Source organism: Mandrillus leucophaeus, unplaced genomic scaffold, assembly GCF_000951045.1.
Source record: "Mandrillus leucophaeus isolate KB7577 unplaced genomic scaffold, Mleu.le_1.0 Scaffold24, whole genome shotgun sequence".
Classification (NCBI taxonomy): Eukaryota; Metazoa; Chordata; class Mammalia; order Primates; family Cercopithecidae; genus Mandrillus; species Mandrillus leucophaeus.
The window spans coordinates 817,414-838,203 of record NW_012102476.1 but is presented as its reverse complement, the minus strand read 5'-3'; the positions used below and the strand labels follow the sequence as shown (position 1 = coordinate 838,203).

The 20,790-nt window shown below is 46.7% G+C and overlaps 1 protein-coding gene across 1 annotated transcript in view; it reads right to left on the bottom strand.

Moving 5' to 3' along the window:
• Window positions 1–20,790, bottom strand: part of KIAA0556 (KIAA0556 ortholog) — a 259,351-nt gene that overhangs the window by 91,008 nt on the left and 147,553 nt on the right. The window contains exons 8-10 of the mRNA XM_011982338.1: window positions 18,998–19,129; window positions 1,605–1,777; window positions 513–578 (exon numbers count right to left, since the gene is read on the bottom strand). Of these exons, the coding sequence (XP_011837728.1) occupies window positions 513–578; window positions 1,605–1,777; window positions 18,998–19,129 (371 nt within the window). The remainder of the gene's footprint in view (window positions 1–512; window positions 579–1,604; window positions 1,778–18,997; window positions 19,130–20,790) is intronic.

Here is a 20,790-nt window from a genome sequence, read left to right as displayed (position 1 = left end):
GGGGGACTGAAGCGGGTGGATCACTTGAGGTCAGGAGTTCGAGACCAGTCTGATCAACATGGTGAAACCCCGTCTCTAGTAAAAATACAAAAAATTAGCTGGGCATGGTGGCAGGTGCCTGTAATCCCAGCTACTCGGGAGGCTGAGGTGGGAGAATCACTTGAATCCAGGAGGCAGAGGTTGTAGTGAGCCGAGATTGCACCACTGCACTCTTGCCTGGGCAACAGAGTAAGACCCTGTCTCAAAAAATAATAATAATAACATAAATAAATAAATAGAAATATAACAACAGTTTGAGTCAGCAGGCCTGGGTGAGTTCTGGCTTCAACTCGTGACCTTGGGTAAGCCACGCCAGCCCTGGTCTCCCTATCTGTGAAATGGGCAGCATGACACCAGTGCTCAGGGCACACAGTGAGGACCTGGTGGGACAGCGTGAAGGAAAGCGCCCTGGAGGCCATCAGGTGCTATGCACATGCGTGGGGCTTTGTCATTCATCTCTGCCTGGCACTGACCTCAGGGGTCTCTTCCTTCTCCTCCAGCAGACTGGTCCATGGTTTTGCTGGTGGTCCCTCTGCATCCTGTAAGGATGTGATCACATGATGTGACGTTGGAACAAAGCCTTCACTCCATGCTGTTCACAGAAAGATGAGGGCACAGAAAAGGGCAGGGACCTTCTCAAGCTACCATAGACGTAAAGTTCAGGGGCAAGGTCAGAGGTCCGGGAACACACACAATAGGTGCTGCTTGATGGATGCCCCAAAGAGCAGCCCCAAGATAGAGCCTGGGGAACAACTGGTGCTGGTGACAGGGCCCTGGGCTTGCAGGCGGGCAGACCTCGGCCACTTCCAAAGATGTGATCACCCTGTCCTTGAGAGAAGCAGGCCACCTTGCTTCTCTGTACCAGTGGCCACATCTGTGAAGTGAGGCAATGAAACCAGCCTGCCTATTTCAGGGCTACAGAGAGCATCGAGGGGGACAAACTATGAAAAAGGGTTTCAACAGGCGAGTCACACACCAAGCTTCTGGGAAAGAATGTGTACCCCAAGCTATACCCAACGCCTCCAGCTCCCCAAGGTCCCTGCTCCACCCACCATTTATCCACCTATTGGCTGCTCAAAGCTGAAGGCAGCAGCTGGAAACTCAAATCCCTGTAGGCCCAGAGAGGCTCTGTGAACAAATGAAGTGGGCCAGGGGCAGGACAATAGGAAGCAGTGAGGACTATGGATGCCTGAAGGGTCCATGCTTGGGAATGAGACCTTTCCTGGGAAGCCAGAGCTTGTCGTTGACTCCATTCTTCACTGACCCACCCATTTGCAACCCTGCTCTAAGGTATCCAGGGTTTGCAGGGAAATCAGTGAGGATTGGAGGCTGATTAGCACCCAGCTTAGGCTTTGTGAAATAAAGAGTCAAAAGAAGGCGGAAGTAATGGGAGCCATAGCAGGTCAGTGGGTGACTGTCTGTGAACAGTGGAAACACGGATGAATCTGGGGTCAGTGATACCCACTACACCTCTCTCTTCTGCCCACCTGCTCTTCTTAACTGCAGCTCAGACACTGCCTAGTCCAGGGAGCATCCCCTGGTTCCTTGCCCCGCCCGGAGCGCACCTGCAGTGGGCTGGCCGGCTGCTCAGCCTTTCTGCTGAGGGGCGCCCTCTGCAGGGCCGCGTTCTCCACCTGGATGGCTCGGAGCACAGCAGAGGCTTCTTCCTCTAGGTCCTCAGCCTCGCAAAGAGTTTTGCGGGTTGCAGACAGGGGTCTCTCTCGCCGGCTTCCAGGTCCTGAGGGCAGAAGACAGGGGGACGTTCCTTTAGATTATATTCTCGGAGTGCAGCTCAAAATCTATTAGACCCCAATTGAGGAACATTCTATAAAACAACTGGCCTGTAATCTCCAAAAATGTCAAGGTCATAAAAGACAAAGAAAACGGTTCCAGATTACAGAAGACTAGGCAGACACGGCTGAATGCAGTGGTGCCCTGGGGGCACTTGGTCCTGAGGAGGACCAAGCAGCTGTAAAGAACAGCGCTGTAAAGAACACTATTGTGGCAACTGGAAAAATTCAAATACAGTCTGTGGCTTAGACAGTGGTATTCTATTAATACTAAATATCCTGAATTTCATTAGTGTACTGTGCTTATGTAAAATGCCCTTGTTTTTAGGAGATATATACCACAGTGTTGAGGGGTAAAGGGGAATGATGTCTGTCACTTAATTCCAAATAGCTTACAAACACACACACACACATACACACACACACACGTACACACGCATGCACAGGAGTGAAGGGGAATGGTGTCTGCAACTTCATCTCAAATGGTTTACACACATACATGCACACACACAGTTCATGGGTAAAGGGGAATGATGTCTGCAACTTCATCTCAAATATTTACACACATACATGCTCTCTATTGATCGATCTAGCTATAGCTATGTAATTTAATTTACAGATCAATACATGATAGCGGGCATACACATAAGTGTGTGCATAATATTTCTGTATATATAAATATATAATTTTTGTATAATTATATATCTTTGTATAATTATATATAATTTTTATATAATTATATATATATATAGAGAGAGAATATAAAGCAAAAGCAAAAGCAATTGGAGTAAAATGTTAACTGGTGAATCTGGGTGTGTGGGTGAAGGGTAGAAGTGTCAGTGTACTATCCTTACAATGTTTCTTTAAGTTTAAAATTGTATCAAGACATGCAGCCAACAATCACATGAAAAAATACTTGACATCACTAATCATTAGAGAAAAGCAAATCAAAAATCACAAGGAGATACCATCTCACACCAATCAGAATGGCTATTGAAAAGTAAAAAACTAACAGATGCTGGCGAGGTTGAGGATTAAAGGGAACGCTTACACACTGCCGGTGGGAGTGTAAATTAGTTCGGCCATTGTGGAAAGCAGCATGGCGATTCCTCAAAGAACTAAAAACAGAATTACCATTTGACCCAGCAATCTCATTACTAGGTATATACCCAAAGGAATATAAATCATCCTACCATAAAGACACATGCAGCCGGGCGCGATGGCTCACGCCTGTAATCCCAGCACTTTGGGAGGCCGAGGCGGGCGGATCACGAGGTCAGGAGATCGAGACCACGGTGAAACCCCGTCTCTACTAAAAATACAAAAAATTAGCCGGGCGAGGTGGCGGGCGCCTGTAGTCCCAGCTACTCAGGAGGCCGAGGCAGGAGAATGGCGTGAACCCGGGAGGCGGAGCTTGCAGTGAGCCGAGATCGCGCCACTGCACTCCAGCCTGGGCGACAGCGCGAGACTCCGTCTCAAAAAAAAAAAAAAAAGACACATGCACATGTATGTTCATCTAGCACTATTCACAACTGCAAAGACATGGAATCAACCTAAATGCCCATCAACAGTAGACTGGATAAAGAAAATGTGGAGGACGGGTATGGTGGCTCATGCCTGTAATCTCAGCACTTTTGGAGGTCGAGGTGGGTGGATCACCTGAAGTCAGGAGTTCGAGATCAGCCTGGTCAACATGGTGAAACCCTGTCTCTAATAAAAATACAAAAATTAGCTGGGTGTAGTGGCAGGCACCCGTAATTCCAGCTACTTGGGAGGCTGAGGCAGGAGAATCGCTTGAACTCAGGAGGCAGAGGTTGTAGTAAGCCGAGATCACACCATTGCACTCCAGCCTGGGTAACAGGAGTGAAACTCTGTCTCGAAAAAAAAAAAAAAAATTAGAGAGAGAAGAAGAAGAAAATGTGGAATACTATGGAATACACCATGGAATACTATACAGCCATAAAAAAGAATGAGATCATGTCCTTTGCAGCAACATGGATGAAACTGGAGGCCATTATCCTGAACAAACTAACATGGGAACAGAAAACCAAATATCGCGTGTTCTCACTTATAAGCTAAACAATGAGAACACATGGATACTAGCACGGGAACAACAGACACTGGGGTCTATTGAGGGTAGAGGGTGGGAGGAGGGAGAGGACCAGAAAAATTACCTATCAGGTACTATGCTTATTAGCTGGGTGATGAAATTATCCGTATGCCAAATCCCTGTGAAACGCAGTTGACCTACAGAACAAACTGCACACCTATTCCTGAAACTCAAAGTTAAAAAAATTGCATCAAAACAAAAAGTTATTTAAAAAATTAACTTTCTTACAGAATGCCTGTAAAGAATAATATATAATGTTAGGAAGAGGGATGGGTATTTTGCAATATCATTGCTCTTTTCTGTTTTGCTTTTGCGCAGGTAACAAGAATTACAAAGTAATAACACCTCAATTTAAGAAAACAAGTATTGCAAAGTTGCAGTTGATTCTGGAAGTTCTCATGAATGGAAAATTGGTTTTATAGAATACACAGTGATATAAAAGAAGCACCTAATAAGACTAAGCATCTAATAAAATAACTTATGGTACACCCACCCAACAGAGTACAATGAAGCTCTAAAAAGAAAAGGATACTAAAATATCTGCAGATAAAATTATATGAAGGCTTTGATTTGCTTCCTAAAAATCTGGGGAATGGGTAGGGGTGATGATGAAATGAACTTGGCTGCAAATTGATTATTGCCAAGGGTGGGTAATGGATGGATACATTGGGGCGGGGAGGGGAGGTCACTGTAACATCCTCTCAATTATTTATGTTTGGATTTTTTTTCATACTAAAACATACTCCATTAAAATATAGAACTGCTCCAAATATTTCTTTGGGGTGCTTAAAGAGAGTTTACCTACTGAATCTCAACCCTTGGGGAAATATTTATCTGTGCCAGGCTCTGTTCTTGGCACTGGTGACACAGTAGTGACCAGAGAAACCAAGTCCCTCACTCACACAGTGAGAGACCATAAGCTGGAGAAATAATAAATTTAAAACACAGTGTTTGACGTGGAAACTGACATGAAAAACCACGCAAAGCAGATCGGGGTCAGGGAGATCTGGAGTGCGGGTATCAGGCGCAGAGAGAGCCTCGCAGATGACCAGGGAAGTGTGCTACAGGCACCAGCGCAAAGATGGGAGGCGTGTGATGTATTCTCGGAGCAGCCAGGTACCCACGGGGCTGGAGCGGAGCCAGCAGGGGTATAGGCTGACAGAAGGACTGAGAGGGGTTGGCGGAGGGCAGGTCATGCAGGGCCTTGGAGGGCACTGGAAGGCCCATGCTCTGAGGGAAATGGGGAGCCACTGAGGAATTCAGAGCAGAGGAAGACCACATCTGATGTAGGTACAGAGTGGAGAAAAGACTGAAAGGAGGTAGGGGCGAAAGCAGGGAGATGGTCAGGGGCTACTGCAGTTGTCCAGGCGACAGGAGGCAACAGTGGTGGAGGACAGGACACAGAATGCGGTCAGATTACGGGCACCTGCCAGAGACAGACCAACAGGACTTCCAGCTGTGGATGGGACAGGAAGAGAGGAGTTATGGGTGACTCCATGGGTGACGGCTTGAAGTGGAAGACGTGACTGCTTTCTGCTGAGCTGTGGAAGGCTGTGGGTGGAGGAAGTCTGGGAGGAATAGAGGGCTCAGTTTGGGACAAACTGGGTTCAGGATGTGAGTGTGGCACCAGAACAGAGCTGTTGAATTGACCTGTGCACACAGGAATCCAGAGTTTGAGAGAGAGCCTAGGCTGGAGATGTAAATTAATTAATTAGTTAATTAATTTATTTACTGTGGCAGGGTCTTCCTTGTTGCCCAGGCTGGAATGCAATGGTGCAATCTCGGCTCACTGCATCCTCCACCTCCCAGGTTCAAGCAATTCTTGAGCCTCAGCCTCCCAAGTAGCTGGGACTACAAGAACATGTCACCACACCCGGCTAATTTTTGCATTTTTTGTAGAGATGGGGTTTCACCATGTTACCTAGGCAGGTCTCAAACTCCTGGACTCAAGTGATCCACCCGCCTTGGCCTTCCAAGGTGCTGGGATTACAGGCATGAGCTACCATGCCTGGCCTGGAGATGTAAATTTAACATAGGCAACTGGATTGGATCATTTAAGGGTACCAAAGATTGGTATTCATGCTGGCCTATAACAAACTAATGAAATTTACAGGTATGACGTCTTGAGGGATCTATGTATACTTGTGACCTGGTGCAAGGCTGGCTGAAAAACAGCATGCTTCCCTTCTCAGGACCTTAGCAAACCATCGGCTGTTGATTATTAAGCATTCCTGTCGAAGCACTTGACTTTCTTGCTATGCCCCATTAGAATGCTGTGTCTGAATGTTCGGGTAGCAACATCAAGAATGTCACTGGCAGGAGAGGGCAGGAGACACCCGGAGGCTCTACTGGGCTGCTTTCTAGTACAGCCAGGCACTGGGCGGATGGGGATGGCGGGTTTTTATGGGAATGCTAACCTAAAAGGAAGGAATAGCAAGTTCTGCCAGGCACCCAAGAAAGGGGCTGTGAGTGCAAATGCCCCAGGGACCATGTTAGTGTCACTGAATGCCAGGGGCCGAGTGCCACTGAATAGAAGCCACCTCCCAGCTCCAGCCAATGTTTGCCTTGTAGGACTGCGCTCCTAGTATTACCAAATGCTTTTTTTTCCCCCTAAGAAAAGCTAGCAGCTGAAATTTATGTGAAATCCCCTGAATTTTATTTGTTCATAACGTCTTCCAGTTTTTAAGAAATGTCGTGAGGGCCAACAGAACCCACCGGGTGTTCTAGTACAGGCCAGGGCACGTCCCAGCTGCTCCCTGAGAAGGGTCAAGGCACCTGGAGGAACCTCCACAGCACCTGTGGATGGCTGCTCTGCGCAATAAACATCAAATGGGGCAGGGCGCAGTGGCTCACGTCTGTAGTCCCAGCACTTTGGGCGGCTGAGGCTGGTGGATCACCTGAGGTCAGGAGTTCAAGACCAGCCTGGTCAACATGGTAAAACCCCATCTCTACTAAAAATACAAAAATTAGCCAGGCATGGTGGCGGGTGCCTGTAATCCCAGCTACTCGGGAAGCTAAGGCAGGAGAATTGCTTGAACCCGGGAGGCAGAGGTTGCAGTGAGCCGAGATCGTGCCACTGCACTCCAGCCTGGGCCACAGAGCAAGACTCCATCTCAAAAAAAATAAAATAAAAATCAAGTGGGCCATTTTCAGACTTTGATGTATGGTCTCTTGTCATCATCCCTGATGCTGCTCCTGAGGACAGAGAGGTAAGGAGCTGCCAGACACGTGAGCCAGGGATTCTGCTGGCCCACTGGAGGCTGCTTTGCCCTTCTCATCTATCACTTGGCCTGCTGGGCAACAGGAGAGATGAGAAAGTAAAACAAACATGGGCTGAGAATGAGGTTTGGAAGAAGCTCTGTTTAGCAAGCTGTGTTGCACGTTCTTATTGTTATGGAAACAAGCAACAGGTAAAAGGATGGGGAAGACCTCACCAGTATCTTCCTTAGTGCAAAAAGGATCAGGTCCCTGAAATAGCTAGAAGGACCAGAAAAAGGAGTGAAGGAAGCTGAAGGATGTGATTTTGAGCTATACTGGAGCTGAGGCCAAAACACTCCAAGGTATAGACGCACCCTCGCCCCTCCTGCGGAAATGGGTTATCCACAAAGTCAAAGGTACTTTGCTACCAGGCTTGCGACCTGCACTATGCAGTGAGCTTCTTTGGTTGAGTGAGATGCTGCTCTTGGTGTGGGGGTACAGGGGTTGGAGGAACAGGCACACTTCTGCCCTCATTGACCTCGTAGTCACAAAGCAGAGACAGACACAGGTCAGGAATATGCAGAGGGTAAGGGGCTGCTCGTGACGGGAGGGGACACACAGGGGTTATTTGAGATGTACCATTTGGGAAGAGGATATCTGAGTAGGGACATGAAGGCAGTGAGCCCTGGGAATACCCTGCTGTTCCCTCCGCCTGGAACAGCAGGTGCCAAGGCCCTGGTGGGCCAAGCTCAGCATACTGAGGAGTGGCAAGGAGGCTGGAATGGGGGGCAAGAGGAAGGATGGTTAGCAATGAGGGTGGAGAGGTTGTGGGCTCAGTTCTTGTAGAGCCTCACCTACTTCATGAGATCATACCCATCTTGTTTACTGTTATATCCCTGACGCCTGGCATTATAATTTTTGCTGAATGGATGGATGAAAAATGACTTCAACCCCAAACCTTGTAAATCTAAGTATTTGTGAATATCACCAAACCACATGGTTCTCTCCATCATCTGCAGTAAAGCACAGTTGAAAAACTCAAGCTCCCTTTAGACCCTATAGACAATTCCATAAATAAGGGACCAAGATTGTGTGCAAAGCTAAACAAATAAGCCAGCACCTGACACGTGGGGTGCAAACACCAGCGTTGGTAGAAGGCTTGGGCAGCATCAGGACAAGCAGAACCTGAAATTCACAAGCTCCTTCGCCATTTCTCGCATAGAGCACTTATAAAATTTGTCTAAAAAGAACCATGTGATGACCCTTATCTTTTTATTGCCAATCTTTGGGCAAGAGCCTGTTCTTCTTGTGCCTCATCAGTCTGGGGCTGGGATGGAACAATGGGCCTCTGAGGTAGCCTGGAAGCTCGTCTCATGACCTGTGAGCAGGTGGGACGATCTGTCCTTGGCCGCTGCAGCACTATGCTCACTTCCTCTTAGACAGGGAGATTCACAAAGGCATCTTTCTTCAGTAGAGACCAGTTTTATCTGCACAGACCCTGTTGGCCTTGAGCATCTTTCATTTGGGAGGAAATGCTCCTCCAGCAGCAGCATGATCACCAGGAGCTGCCTGTGCCCTTTGAGTCATATTATGCTAAGAAGGTGCTTTTTAAAATTACATCACCCTGTCTCCAAGTGAAAGTCAACGCTGCCGCTCCACTACCAGAGCTTTTCCCATCCTGGCTTTCCAGAACCGTCCCACACGGTGCCCGCGTTCTCCAAAATCACATTCCCTCTGGACACTCCCTCACACCACATGCACGCACGCACGAGGTAACCACCTTTTAATTCTTTTTGATGCTCTCATCGCTCACTTGGGCGAATGCTAGCCTGAACACCCCATGATGGTGGATTTATTCCCATCACAGATCTAGAGGATGGTGGATCTATTCACACAGTCAATTTGTGCCACCAGCAAAAGCCAAATAGAACATTTTAACTTCTCCCAAACTGCTCTTTTCTGGTTGAGAACCATTCCTCTTCCGATAACTTGGCTTTCTCTTCGCTTCACCAGTGTTTGGCTTTCTTCTCTCTCACAGAAAAACAAAAGGTGTATCAATTCAGGAAATTTACCATGAATGCAACACATGTCACAAAGAAGATGTGAGGGCACGAGGCCACTGGTTGGCTCACCAGCCACCAGCTGTGACTTGAAAAGCTCAAATTCAGAGTCTCAGCAAAATTACCCCTTACTACATGCAAGGGGCCTTGGAGGTCACCTGGGAAGCCACCGAAATGGCGAATATGAAATTTAAGGACAAGGGTCTATTATAGCAATCATAAACCAGCAGCCCACAGGCATAACCTGCTTACAGAGATGTATTGTGTCACTTTCACTTTTTTAGAAAAATTGAGAATAGATGCCAAGTTCAAAAAAAAAAAAAGGAAATCCACCTGAAAATTGGGATTCCTGGCATCTCCTGAAAAGTAATACCATCTGGCAATGGCAACTCTGGAACAGTATTCACACGTGGGAACCATTGGCTGGAGCTGGGTGATGGCGCCCCCTTTCGACGGGGCCGAAGTGCTCCAGTTTCCACAGTGCACCCCACTCCCTGTGGTCACATGCCTGGTAGGCCTTGAAGCTGTACACTATGTTGTGTGGCAAAAAGTGCAGGGAAATGGTAGACGTAGCCCTGTTTTGTCTTCAGATGTCCACACTCACTTCTAAAAGCCAAGAGGGAGGTGGGGAAGGGAGAGTGTGCCCTGGGACAATGTTCTAAGCCTGAGTGCTCCAAATCCTCCATGCATTTCAAAATGGGCCAATGTTATCAGGCTACCTACTTCCTATGGCATTGCAAACGGCAGCAAGTGGCCATGAATTCCCCCCATCCCTGTATGTGGACTGCTGCAATGTGATTTTGTAGCATTTTCCATTAGGAGGTGGTGTCTGTTTCTCTACCTGGGCTTGGCCTGGTGGCTTTCATTTTATTTTTATTTATTTTTCTATCTATCTATCTATCTGTCTATCTATCTATCTTATCTATCTATCTATCTATCTATCTATCTATCTATCTATCTATCTATCTATCTATCTATCTAAGATGGGGTCTCACTCTGTCACCCAGGCTGGAGTGCCATGGAATGAGTATGGCTCACTGTAGCCTTGACTTCCCTGTGCTCAAGTCATCATCCTGCCTCAGCCTCCTGTGTAGCTGGGACCACAGGCATGCACCACATCACCCAGCTAACTTTATTATTATTATTATTGTTTGTAGAGATGAGGTCTCACTTTGTTGCCCAGGCTGGTCTTGAACTCCCAGGTTCAAGTGATCCTCTCGCCTCGGCCTCCCAAACTGCTAGGCTTACAGGCATGAGGCATGGCAGCCAGCCTTGCCTGGTGACTTTCTTTGGCTAACAGGACATTAGTAATCATGACCAAGCAGTCTTTAAAAAGTACCCAGGCATGGTCTTGTCCTCTCTTGCTGCCCTGAAATCACCAGTGCTAGAGAATAAGACTCTATGGGACCAAGATGGGCTGTTCTAGCCAAGGTCCTCAGGACAAACAAAACTGCCAGACATGTGAGTAAGGCTGTCCTAGACCATCTGGCCTAGCCACCTGCTAGCTCACTACAGAACAGCCCAGTCCACCCACAGACTCATGAGCAATCATAAAACGGTTGCTGTTTTAAGCCACTACATTTTGGGGTGGGTTGTCAGGCAGTAATAGTTAGCCGACAGACTTGGCTTGTCAAGGCCTGTGTTCTTCTCATCTCTAAAGCTTCTTTTGGGACTTGTCTTGATGGCAGGTGCTGTCTGCAGCCCTAACTGTCTTCATTCTGCCATTGTCTCTCCTTGAGCCCAGGAGTGCAGGTGATTTTCAAGGACAGCAATCAAGGCCCCCAGACTAAATGACTTCTACTCTTGGATGTTACAGTCTGTTGCTCTACACTGCCTCTGTAGAATCTGTGGCAAAATGTCCTATGTGGCTGACTTATTTTTTGAGATGGAGTCTCACTCTGTCATCCAGGCTGGAGTCCAGTGGCGTGATCTCAGCTCACTGCAACCTCCACTTCCCAGGTTCAAGTGATTCTCTAACCTCAGCCTCCTGAGTAGCCGGGACAACAGGCACATGCCACCGCACCCAGCTAATTTTCATACTTTTAGTACAGACGGGGTTCTGACATGTTGGCCAGGCTTGTCTCAAACTCCTGACCTCAAGTGATCCGCCTGCCTCGGCCTCCCAAAATGCTGGCATTACAGACATGATCTACCATGCCTGGCCAGCTATGAAATGGATAGCAGTGGCTTTTGTCTATCTGGCACCATGATCTTCACAGTACCCATGGCTTCCTCCAGGGAACCATTCTTTCCTCACCTTTCTCAGCCTTTTGGGTGGATATGACCCCACTCCTGGCCCTGGCTGGAGTGGATCTGTGCAGATCTGACCCCACTTCTGGCTCAACCTGGACCATGCCAGACTGCCTCTCCCTGACCGTGGAGAAGGGAGGCTGGTTCAGGAGACAGCTGGTTCTCGAACTAGGAAAAGAATTGTCTCTTTCACCTGGGGATTGCAAAGCAGATAGTAAAGGAAGCCTGGAGCTACTGGGGGCCATCTCTGGGCCACAAATGAAATGGCTGCCTGGTAGTAACTAGAGATGTGGGTCTCAAAGTCTGTTCTCTAAACCAGTACTGTCAGGATCACCTGGGAACTTGCTAGGAATTAAAACACTTACCTCTACCTCAGAGACACTGAAGCAGAAATTCTAGGATTGGGACCCAATAATCTGATTTATTTTATTTTACTTATTTATTGAGATGGAGTCTTGCTCTGTTGCCCAGGCTGGAGCACAGTGGCGCGATCTCGGGTGACTGCAACCTCTGCCTCCTGGGTTCAAGCAATTCTCCTATCTCAGCCTCCTGAGTAGCTAGGACCACAGGTGCCCGCCACTATGCCCGGCTAACTTTTGTATTTTTAGTAGAGATGGGGTTTCACCATATTGGTCAGGCTGGTCTTGAACTCCTGACCTTAGGTGATACACCCTCCTCAGCCTCCCAAAGTGCTGGGATTACAGGTGAGAGTCACCATGTCCAGCCAATCTGATTATTTAAATTATTATTTTATTTAAGAACAAAATAGAGACAAGGTCTCACTACACTGCCCAGGCTGGTCTTGAACTCCTGGGCTCAAATGAACCTCCTGCCTCAGCCTCCCAAAGTGCTAGGATTACAGGTATGAGCCACCATGCTTGGCCAATAATCTATGTTTTAATTGGCTTTGCAAAAGTAATTCTGATGCATGTCCAAGTTTGAGAACCTCTGGACTAGAGAAGTGTAAAGCTAAGTGATGGAACAGCTTCCCAAGAGACCATCTGAGCACCAGGATTCCACCATCCCTGAGGCCAAATCTACCCTTCTGGAATTTTTAGGTCTGTGAGCAAGACATTCTCCTTTGTTGCTTAGGCCGATTAGGGTTTCTGCCACTTGCTGTTAATGGGCGCTGGCTAATATATTAGGAGTCTCTGGACTTTGGCAGAATGGTCTTGCTGTTGCGGGTTTTCCTGACAGGAACGTGAAGTACAGGGCTGTCGAGTTCCTCTAATTCACTCACACTGAGAGGTGTTGCTTTATTTCTGTGCTTGGCAGCTTGTCTGGGAAAAGTGGTTTAGATATATCACTTTCCTAGAGCACTCTGACAACTTGGACGGTAAACTTTCTGCATTAAAGACTAATGTTCTTTCATCCTCAAGAAGACAACAGGTTTCTGGAAGGAGATTATATTAGCTTTTTTGGAAGGCTTATGGATTGAGGCTGGAGTCACACAGGACATGAGGCCCTTTCATTAGAGCTAGGGACAGTTGCAGTGATAGAAAGAAATGAAGCTCTCTTGGAGTTGCATCACACGCACATTTAATTGACACAAATTCAATTTTATGGGCTTAGTCTAAGAAAAAGGAGCAAGGGGAGAAATAACTCTTTATGGGGTACAAGCAAAAGGTTACACTTCTGGAATAGCAGACTATCTAATTTGGACCAACCTCTCTCTGGAACACAACTAGGAAACCTAGAAAATATTTTTAAATATTTAAAACATCTATTTGAAGAAAAGAGATCTGTTTGAAGGCATGGAGAGTGAACAGGGCTGTGAAGAATTATAGGGGTAATAGTACACTGGAGAAAGAAACTCAGAGACGTAGACCCAGCATCTTGGAGGCCTTTCCTCTTACGGTGCTACTGATTCTGATGAGAGCTGCCACAAGGCTGGGAAGTTGAACAGAGCTTGCAACAAGCTCAGAGGCTACAGTCTGGGAGTGAGGGTGACCTGGAAGTAGCCAGGAGTGAAGGGCACAGAAAGGTTAACAATGTGGGCGAATCCAAATTACTACTGATTATATAAAATAGTAATAACGTCTAGTAATAAGAATCAGTAGTAATAATCACTAGAAATAATGTCTAGTGGTGTTTAAAAGCTAGAGAGAGTTAAAATGCATGACAATAGTATTTAAGTTGGGAAAGGAGAAAATGGAGTTAGAGTTTGTAAGATACTTCCACTAAATGAGAAGTGGTAAACTTGCTAATTTAAAGTAAACCCTAATAAGTCAAGAATGCATGTTGTAATCTTTGGTAATGACTAGAATAATAATAAAAAAAAGAATGTATAACTAACAAGCTAATAGAGAGGAAAAAAGAGAAATAATACAAAGCAATCAGTTCAAAGGAAGGCAAGAAAGGAAAGAGAAACATTAAACAGGAAGAACAAATAAAAAGCAAACAATAAGATAGTAGATGTAAACTCACAAATATCAGCAATTACATTAAACATAAATGGACTAAATGCCCCCATTAAAACGCATAGATTGTTAGAAGATAAAACTAAAAACCAATTACATGCTGCTTATAAGACAAACCTTAATATAAAGATACAGAAAGTTTGAAAGTGAAAGGATAAAAAACAGTACACCATATAAACATTAACCAAAAGAAAGCTGGAAGTAGCTTTATGTCAGACAAAGTAGACTTTAAGGCAAAAAGCATTACTAGAGAGACAACACGTAATGATAAAAGGTTCAATTCCCTTAGAAGATACAAAAAGTCAAATTCTGTGTGTACCAAAAAAGACACCTCTCCCTGGCCCCAGATACAGAGTAAAGCATATAAGCAGCCCACCCTCCAGATGTCGTCTGAAGGAGAGTGACTTGGTTTGTGATTCTGCCGCACGTTTAGGAAGTTTCAGGTTCCTTGTGCCTCTGGTGGTGTGAACATCCCAGTGCCCTGCGCATGATGCCAGTGTCTAAAAACACACATTTCCCCTACAACCCTGACACTAAACAAGGCCAACTGCTTCTTCTGGGGCTCAGTCAAGAAGCTGTGATTTTTCCCACACTGGAGGAGAGACTGACTGTCTTGGGCTTACTGAGAGCTGATAGATCTGTATGAGGTCATCTATATAAACCCTACATGCTGCACTTACTCATCAATTTCAGGGATTTCTAAGGGTAACTCTGGTCTCCTGCACTTTACAGCCTTTACAGCCTAATATCTAGGTGAGATGTGGCTCTACCACAATCCCATTTCAGTGTGAGAGTAGTGACAATGCCAGCTTTTCAGCTTTCCTCTTAGCCACAGAACTCTTTCTTCAAATTTGACTTATGTTAGAGCCAAGTATATTGAAGAAGGAAAGGCTGAGCTCCAAACCTTTCAAAATAAGAATTCCACTACCTAAAATAGTATCCTCTTTAAGAGTAATGATGGAACAAACTGCCCTAGGAAATAAATACCAGGGACAGCTGGTAATGTGATCTTTATTAAATGGACCCAGTGACATGCGTTTTTTATATGAACGCATGCTTCTTTGCCACGGTGGCCAGGAAGCTCAGCGTTACAACTGTGACTACTTTAGGCATTCATTTGTTCACCCCCTGGTTTCATCTTATTTTTCTACTCTTGTTTTCTCTCCAATTTCATTTCCTCAATTTATTTATTTATTTATTTATTTATTTAATTTAATTTAATTTAATTTTATTTTATTTTATTTTATTTTTAGACAGAGTCTCGCTCTGTTGCCCAGGCTGGAGTACAGTGGTGCAATCTCAGCTCACTACAACCTCTGCCCCTCGGGTTCAAGCGATTCTCCTGCCTCAGCCTCCCGAGTAGCTAGGATTACAGGTGTGTGCCACCATGCTCAGGTTATTTTTTGTGTGTTTTTAGTAGAGATGGGGTTTTGCCATGCTGCCCAGGCTGGTCTGGAACTCCTGGGGTCAAGCGATTCACCCACCTTTGCCTCCCAAAGTGCGGGGATTAGAGGCGTGAGCCACTGCGCCCGACCTCGTGAAAGACTTTTCAAAGTCCTGCACTACCTACTGTATATAAAATTTGTTAGTCCATGTCAGAACTTTTTGGAGAAAGGCAGATCATAAATTAATTAAGCTCTGTTTCTCAAAGTGCTAGACATGAAAGCATATATTATGGGTTGAACTGTGTCCCCTAAAAAGGTCATTGAGGCCCTAACCCTTAGTACCTGTGACTGTGACCTTATTTGGAAATAGGGCGTTTGCAGATGATCAAGTTAAGTTGAAGCCATTAGGTTGGGCTTTTCTCTGTCTTTATAAAAATGGCAAATTTGGACACAGAGACAGAGACATACATGGAGAATACCACGTACAGATTGGAGTTACGTTGCCACAAGCCAAGGACCTGTCAGAAGTTAGGAGAGAGGCCTGGAATGGACCACTCCCCAGTGCCTTCAGAAAATGACCCTTGCCAACACCTTGAATTTAGACTTGGAGCCTTGAGAACTGTGAGATGATACGTCTCCATTGCTTGAGCCACTCTGATTGTGGTACTTCGTTATGGCTGCCCTAGCAAACTAATGCACTATGCCAGATGATTTTAGTTGACACCTGATTCAACTTTTAAAATACTAATAGTAATATATTTATATTGATGAGCATGAAAAAAAAGTATAACAAGTGACTCAAACCTCCGATTTTCAGGCATGTTACTGCTTAGGACTAGGCTGATGTGGGTATTAATTAAGTGGTAACTAATGTGGGTAATTAAGCAAATAATAGTTCAGTTGGCACACGAGGGGCTTATAGTGGAGTAGTTAAGAGCAGAGATTCTGCAGTCCAGGTTCTCAAATACTGGCTTCATCACTTACAGGCTGTGGGACCTTGGACAGATTCCTTAACCTCTCTGTGCCTCCATCTCCTCTGTACAATAATATTGATAATAGCAGTATCTATTGCATGGGGCTGTGTGGATAATTAAATGCAAGATTACATATGTGGTCCTACACACAGCTTGGGAGCTAGTTCAGTGCTTTGTAAGTATTGACTCTTAACTTTGTTACTTGAATATGGAAAAAAAAGCAATCTTGGCACATATACAAAAGAGGGAAGTCCCAGTTAGCTTAGTAGGATGCTGGGAAAGGTACACGACCACCACTGAGCCACCCCTGCCCTACTAGGGGTTCTAGGGGGGTTCGTGCAGTGGCATACTTTTTTACCAACTTGTTTTGGAGGAACTTCTGAAAACCCATTTAGATTGGTTCAGATAGTGAAGGCAGTACCAGCAGGATAGACTGGAGACTTGTCAATCTGAACAGCAGTCAGTGAGACCAATCCAGGAGATGCAGAAGGAACAATAGCACCTGGGACTGCCACCCCTACTCCCCACCTGCTGAGGGAGCTCCAAGAGTGGACTCAGGCCTTCATCTCGCCCCATGCCTCCTTCTCCTCTCTATCCCCTTCCCAGCTCCCATCTCACCAAAGCTGACAGAACCAAAATTTGTCAGACTTTTCTGACATCTTACATGTTCTATTTGGCTCTTGACCCCTACAGATCATTTCTCCGTTATCTATTGAACAATGCGAGCGTGACGCTCTGTGACGCTATCGGCTGCAGGAACCTTGACATGCCACAGGGTTGCCTCCCACTCCTACCTTCCTCGGGCCTCAGGCAGGCCTCTTTCCAGGCTCTGGGTCCCACTAAAAGGTCCCCAGCAACCAATCTGGGGCTAGCTTTGCCCCACTGGAGTCTGGCTCCTCCAACACCTTGAATTTAGACTTCCAGCCTCGAGAACTGTGAGATGATACATTTCCATTGTTTGAGCCACTGCTTGTGGGACTTTGAAGGTCCCACTGGGATGCAGGTTCCAGTTGGCCACAGTTCTTCCTGGTTGCTACAGGCTGAAGCAGGATGCGATCAGAGACCTAGGACAGGGGTCTTGGCACTGCATGCCTTGCGCACGCACAGATCCCAGCTCCGGGACCTGGGTTGCCTCAGTCTCCTTTGCCAGTGACACAGACTCAGATCCTACCCCAGTGTCTTAGTCTGTTTTCTGTTGTTTACAACAGAATAACTGAAACCAGGTAACACCAAAAGGAAAGGAATTTCTTTCTTATAGAAGCCAAGAAGTCCAAGGTCAAGGGTGCTGCCTCTGATGAGGGCCTTCTTGCTGGTGGGGACTCTGCAGAGTCCCGAGGCAGTGCATGGTGAGGGGATGAGTGTGCTAGCTCAGGTCTCTCTTCCTCTTCCTATAAAGCCACCAGTCCCACTCCCATGATAACCCTTTAATCCATTAATCCATCAATGCATTAATCCACTGGACAAGCTTCATGACCTCTTCACCTCTTGAAGGGCCCACCTCTCTCAATACTGCCACATTAGGGATTAAATTTCAACATGAGTCTTGGAGGGGGCAAATATTCAAACCATAGCACTCAGCCACATGACAAGCCATGGCCCCCCATCACTGCAGGCTCCCCAACACCCAGGTTCTTGCCCTAGGTTGTTTAGGATAGAAAGTCACAACTAATCTCATACCTACAACTGGCTCCCAAGCAAGCCCAATGACTGTCTGGATCCATCCCCTGGTAACATCGAGACTGAGCCCCCACCCTCTACATCTTGAGCCACCTGGTCTCTTCCTTGGTCACCTCGCATCCTCCCCAGCTCCCTATAGGCCAGGCTCCACGTGGCAGCCAGAGGAATCTTGTTGAAATGTAAACCAACATGGCAGCCCCTGCTACAAAGCCTCAGCTGCCACTTGCCTGCTGTGTGCCTCAGTTCCTCATCTGTGAAATGGGGACAATTGCAGAACCTACCTTAAAGGCTAGTTATAAGGATTATATGAGATGATAGAAGTAAAAGCTTATAATAGTGGCTGGCTCATCCTAAGTAGTGAATAAATGTAACCTCTCATGTCATTAGAACATAGACAAAGCTGGTCTTTTCACCATCAACTCTTTTGTACCTTCAGAATTGTGTGCCATTTGTACATATTATTACTCATCTGAAGTAAGCAAGTTCATTTAAGAGTAAAATAAATAAATAAATAAAAGAAATTTTCAATGATAACCACATCTTGGTGGTGGAATCAGAAAGTCGCTCTCATGGTTACTTTTATGCGTTGACTTGACTGGGCCACAGGGAACCCAGATAACTGGTCAAAGATTATTCTGAGTGTTTCTGAAAGAGCATTTTTGGATGACATTAACATATTCATCAGGAGAGTAAGGCAGATTGCCCTCCACCGTGTGAGTGGGCCTCGGCCAATCAGGTGACGGCTTGAATCAAACAAAAAGACCAGCTCTCCCCCAAGTGAGGGCGACTTCTCCAGTCAACTGCCTTGGACTTCACCTCCGACATAGGCTCCTCCTGCACGGTGGCCCCTGAACTAGAGGACTCGCTCCTCCACAGCTGCATGAGCCAGTTCCTTATCCTAAGCTCTCTCTCTCACTCTCCCTCCATATCCTTTCCATTCTGTTGCTCTGCAGACCCCTGACTAATACATTTGCTAAAGGGCAGCTCAGCCCTCTGCAAGGCGGCTAATGAAGTGCAACCTCCCATCACGGCACCCCAGAGAGTGACCCAGCCCCAGCCCTGCTCCCCTGCTCAGGGGCCCCCAGAACTCTTACCGGAGCATATCCTCTCCTGGTCTGGGAATACAGCAGGGGCTTGGGGAGTCAGGTTTGGCTCAGATTTGGTGGGAATGAAAACCTCAGCATTGTCCTTCCGCTTTGCAGACAAATTCCTTTCCCTTTTATGACCTGTAGGAAAACAAATGTTTCACGTAAGACACCGAGCGCAAGCAAGTTGGGCATTCCGTTCAGGCATTTGTTCATTATTCATTCACTTACTCATTCAACAAATGTCTATGCAACTACCCTGTGTAGTTTGGGATTAGAGATGTGAATAATGCAGGTGATGAAACAAGTTTGCTGAGAGCCATGGTGTGCCCAGCACCACATTTTGGTAAGCACATAAAAGATTTTAGGACATGCACAGGTTTTCAAATTTTAATGTTTCTTGGCTAGGCGGCCAGGCAGTGGCTCACACCTGTAATCCTGGTGCTTTGGGAGGCCGTGGTGGGGGAATTGCTTGAGCCCAGGAGTTAAAGACCAGCCTAGGTAACATAGTGAGACCCTGTCTCTAAAAAAAAAAAAAAAAAAAAAAAAAAAAAAAAACAAAAAAATAGGCTGGGCACAGTGGCTCACGCCTGTAATCCCAGCACTTTAGGAGGCCAAGATAGGTGGACCACCTGAAGTCAGGAGTTTGAGACCAGCCTGGTCAACATGGTGAAACCCCATCTCTACTAAAAATACAAAAATTAGCTGGACATGGTGGCAGGCGCCTGTAATCCCAGCTACTTGGGAGGCTGAGGCATGAGAACTGCTTGAACCCAGAAGGTGGAGGTTGCAGTGAGCTGAGATTGTGCCACTGGACTCCAGCCTGGGGGACAGAGCAAGACTCCGTCCCCACCCCCTACCAAAAAAAAAAGTCAGGTGTGTTGGCACGTGCTTGTAGTCCCAGCTGCTCTGGAAGCTGTGGCAGGAGGATCACTCCCAGGAATTTGAGGCTACAGTGAGTTATGATCGTGCCACTGCACTTCGGCCTGGGTGACAGGGCAAGACCTTATCTCAGAAAAAACCAACAAAACAAAACATGCACAATGTCAAGAAATTCAAATTCTCTCTTTTCACTTTATGCCCCAGCATCACTCGAACTGTACCTGACATCAACTGTTCTGTGGCCTGGCCGTTCACACCCAGGAATGGCTGTCAGGTCCCCTGCTTTTCCAGGGTGGAGACTCAGTCACCTCTTTAGAGCTCCGTCCCCTCCCTCCCCGTCTCCCCTGCAGCCATGCCATCTGCAGGCCCAGTGGGCCCCACATGGGACCATTATTAACACTGCCCTGACCACTTGCTGCTCCCGCAGGTGCGCCTAACACCTTTGTTCCTTTGGCAAAGGTTCCCTGAGGGGCTGCAATGTGCCAGGCGTGTGCTGCATGCTGGGGAAGCGGAGGGTAAGAGCCGGCCTGTGTCTACAGGCTGGTGGATGGGGAGGTATGGTGGGTGGAGAGAAAGACAACTGGGGCCAGTGAACCCAGCGCCATGATGACGCTACGGGAGCACAGGGGAGAGTTGGCCTAAGTGGATGTGGTGGGAGTGTGAAGAAGGCTTTGTGCAAGAAGCAACTTCTGAGTAGTCTGGAGGGAAAAGCAGAGAGCCAGGTTTCAGGGTTCTGAGTGGAGAGGAAAGGGACTGTGGTCATCCAGGCAGAGGGAACAGCCCAAGCAGGGTCTGGGGTGAGAACAAACATGGTGACAGCATGTCTGATGGACAAATGTCTTCTCTGGAGATGTCCATTACTGGGTGTGGATTTTCCAGGGCTGAACTGTGTCCCCTTCAAACTCTTTTTTTTTTTTTTT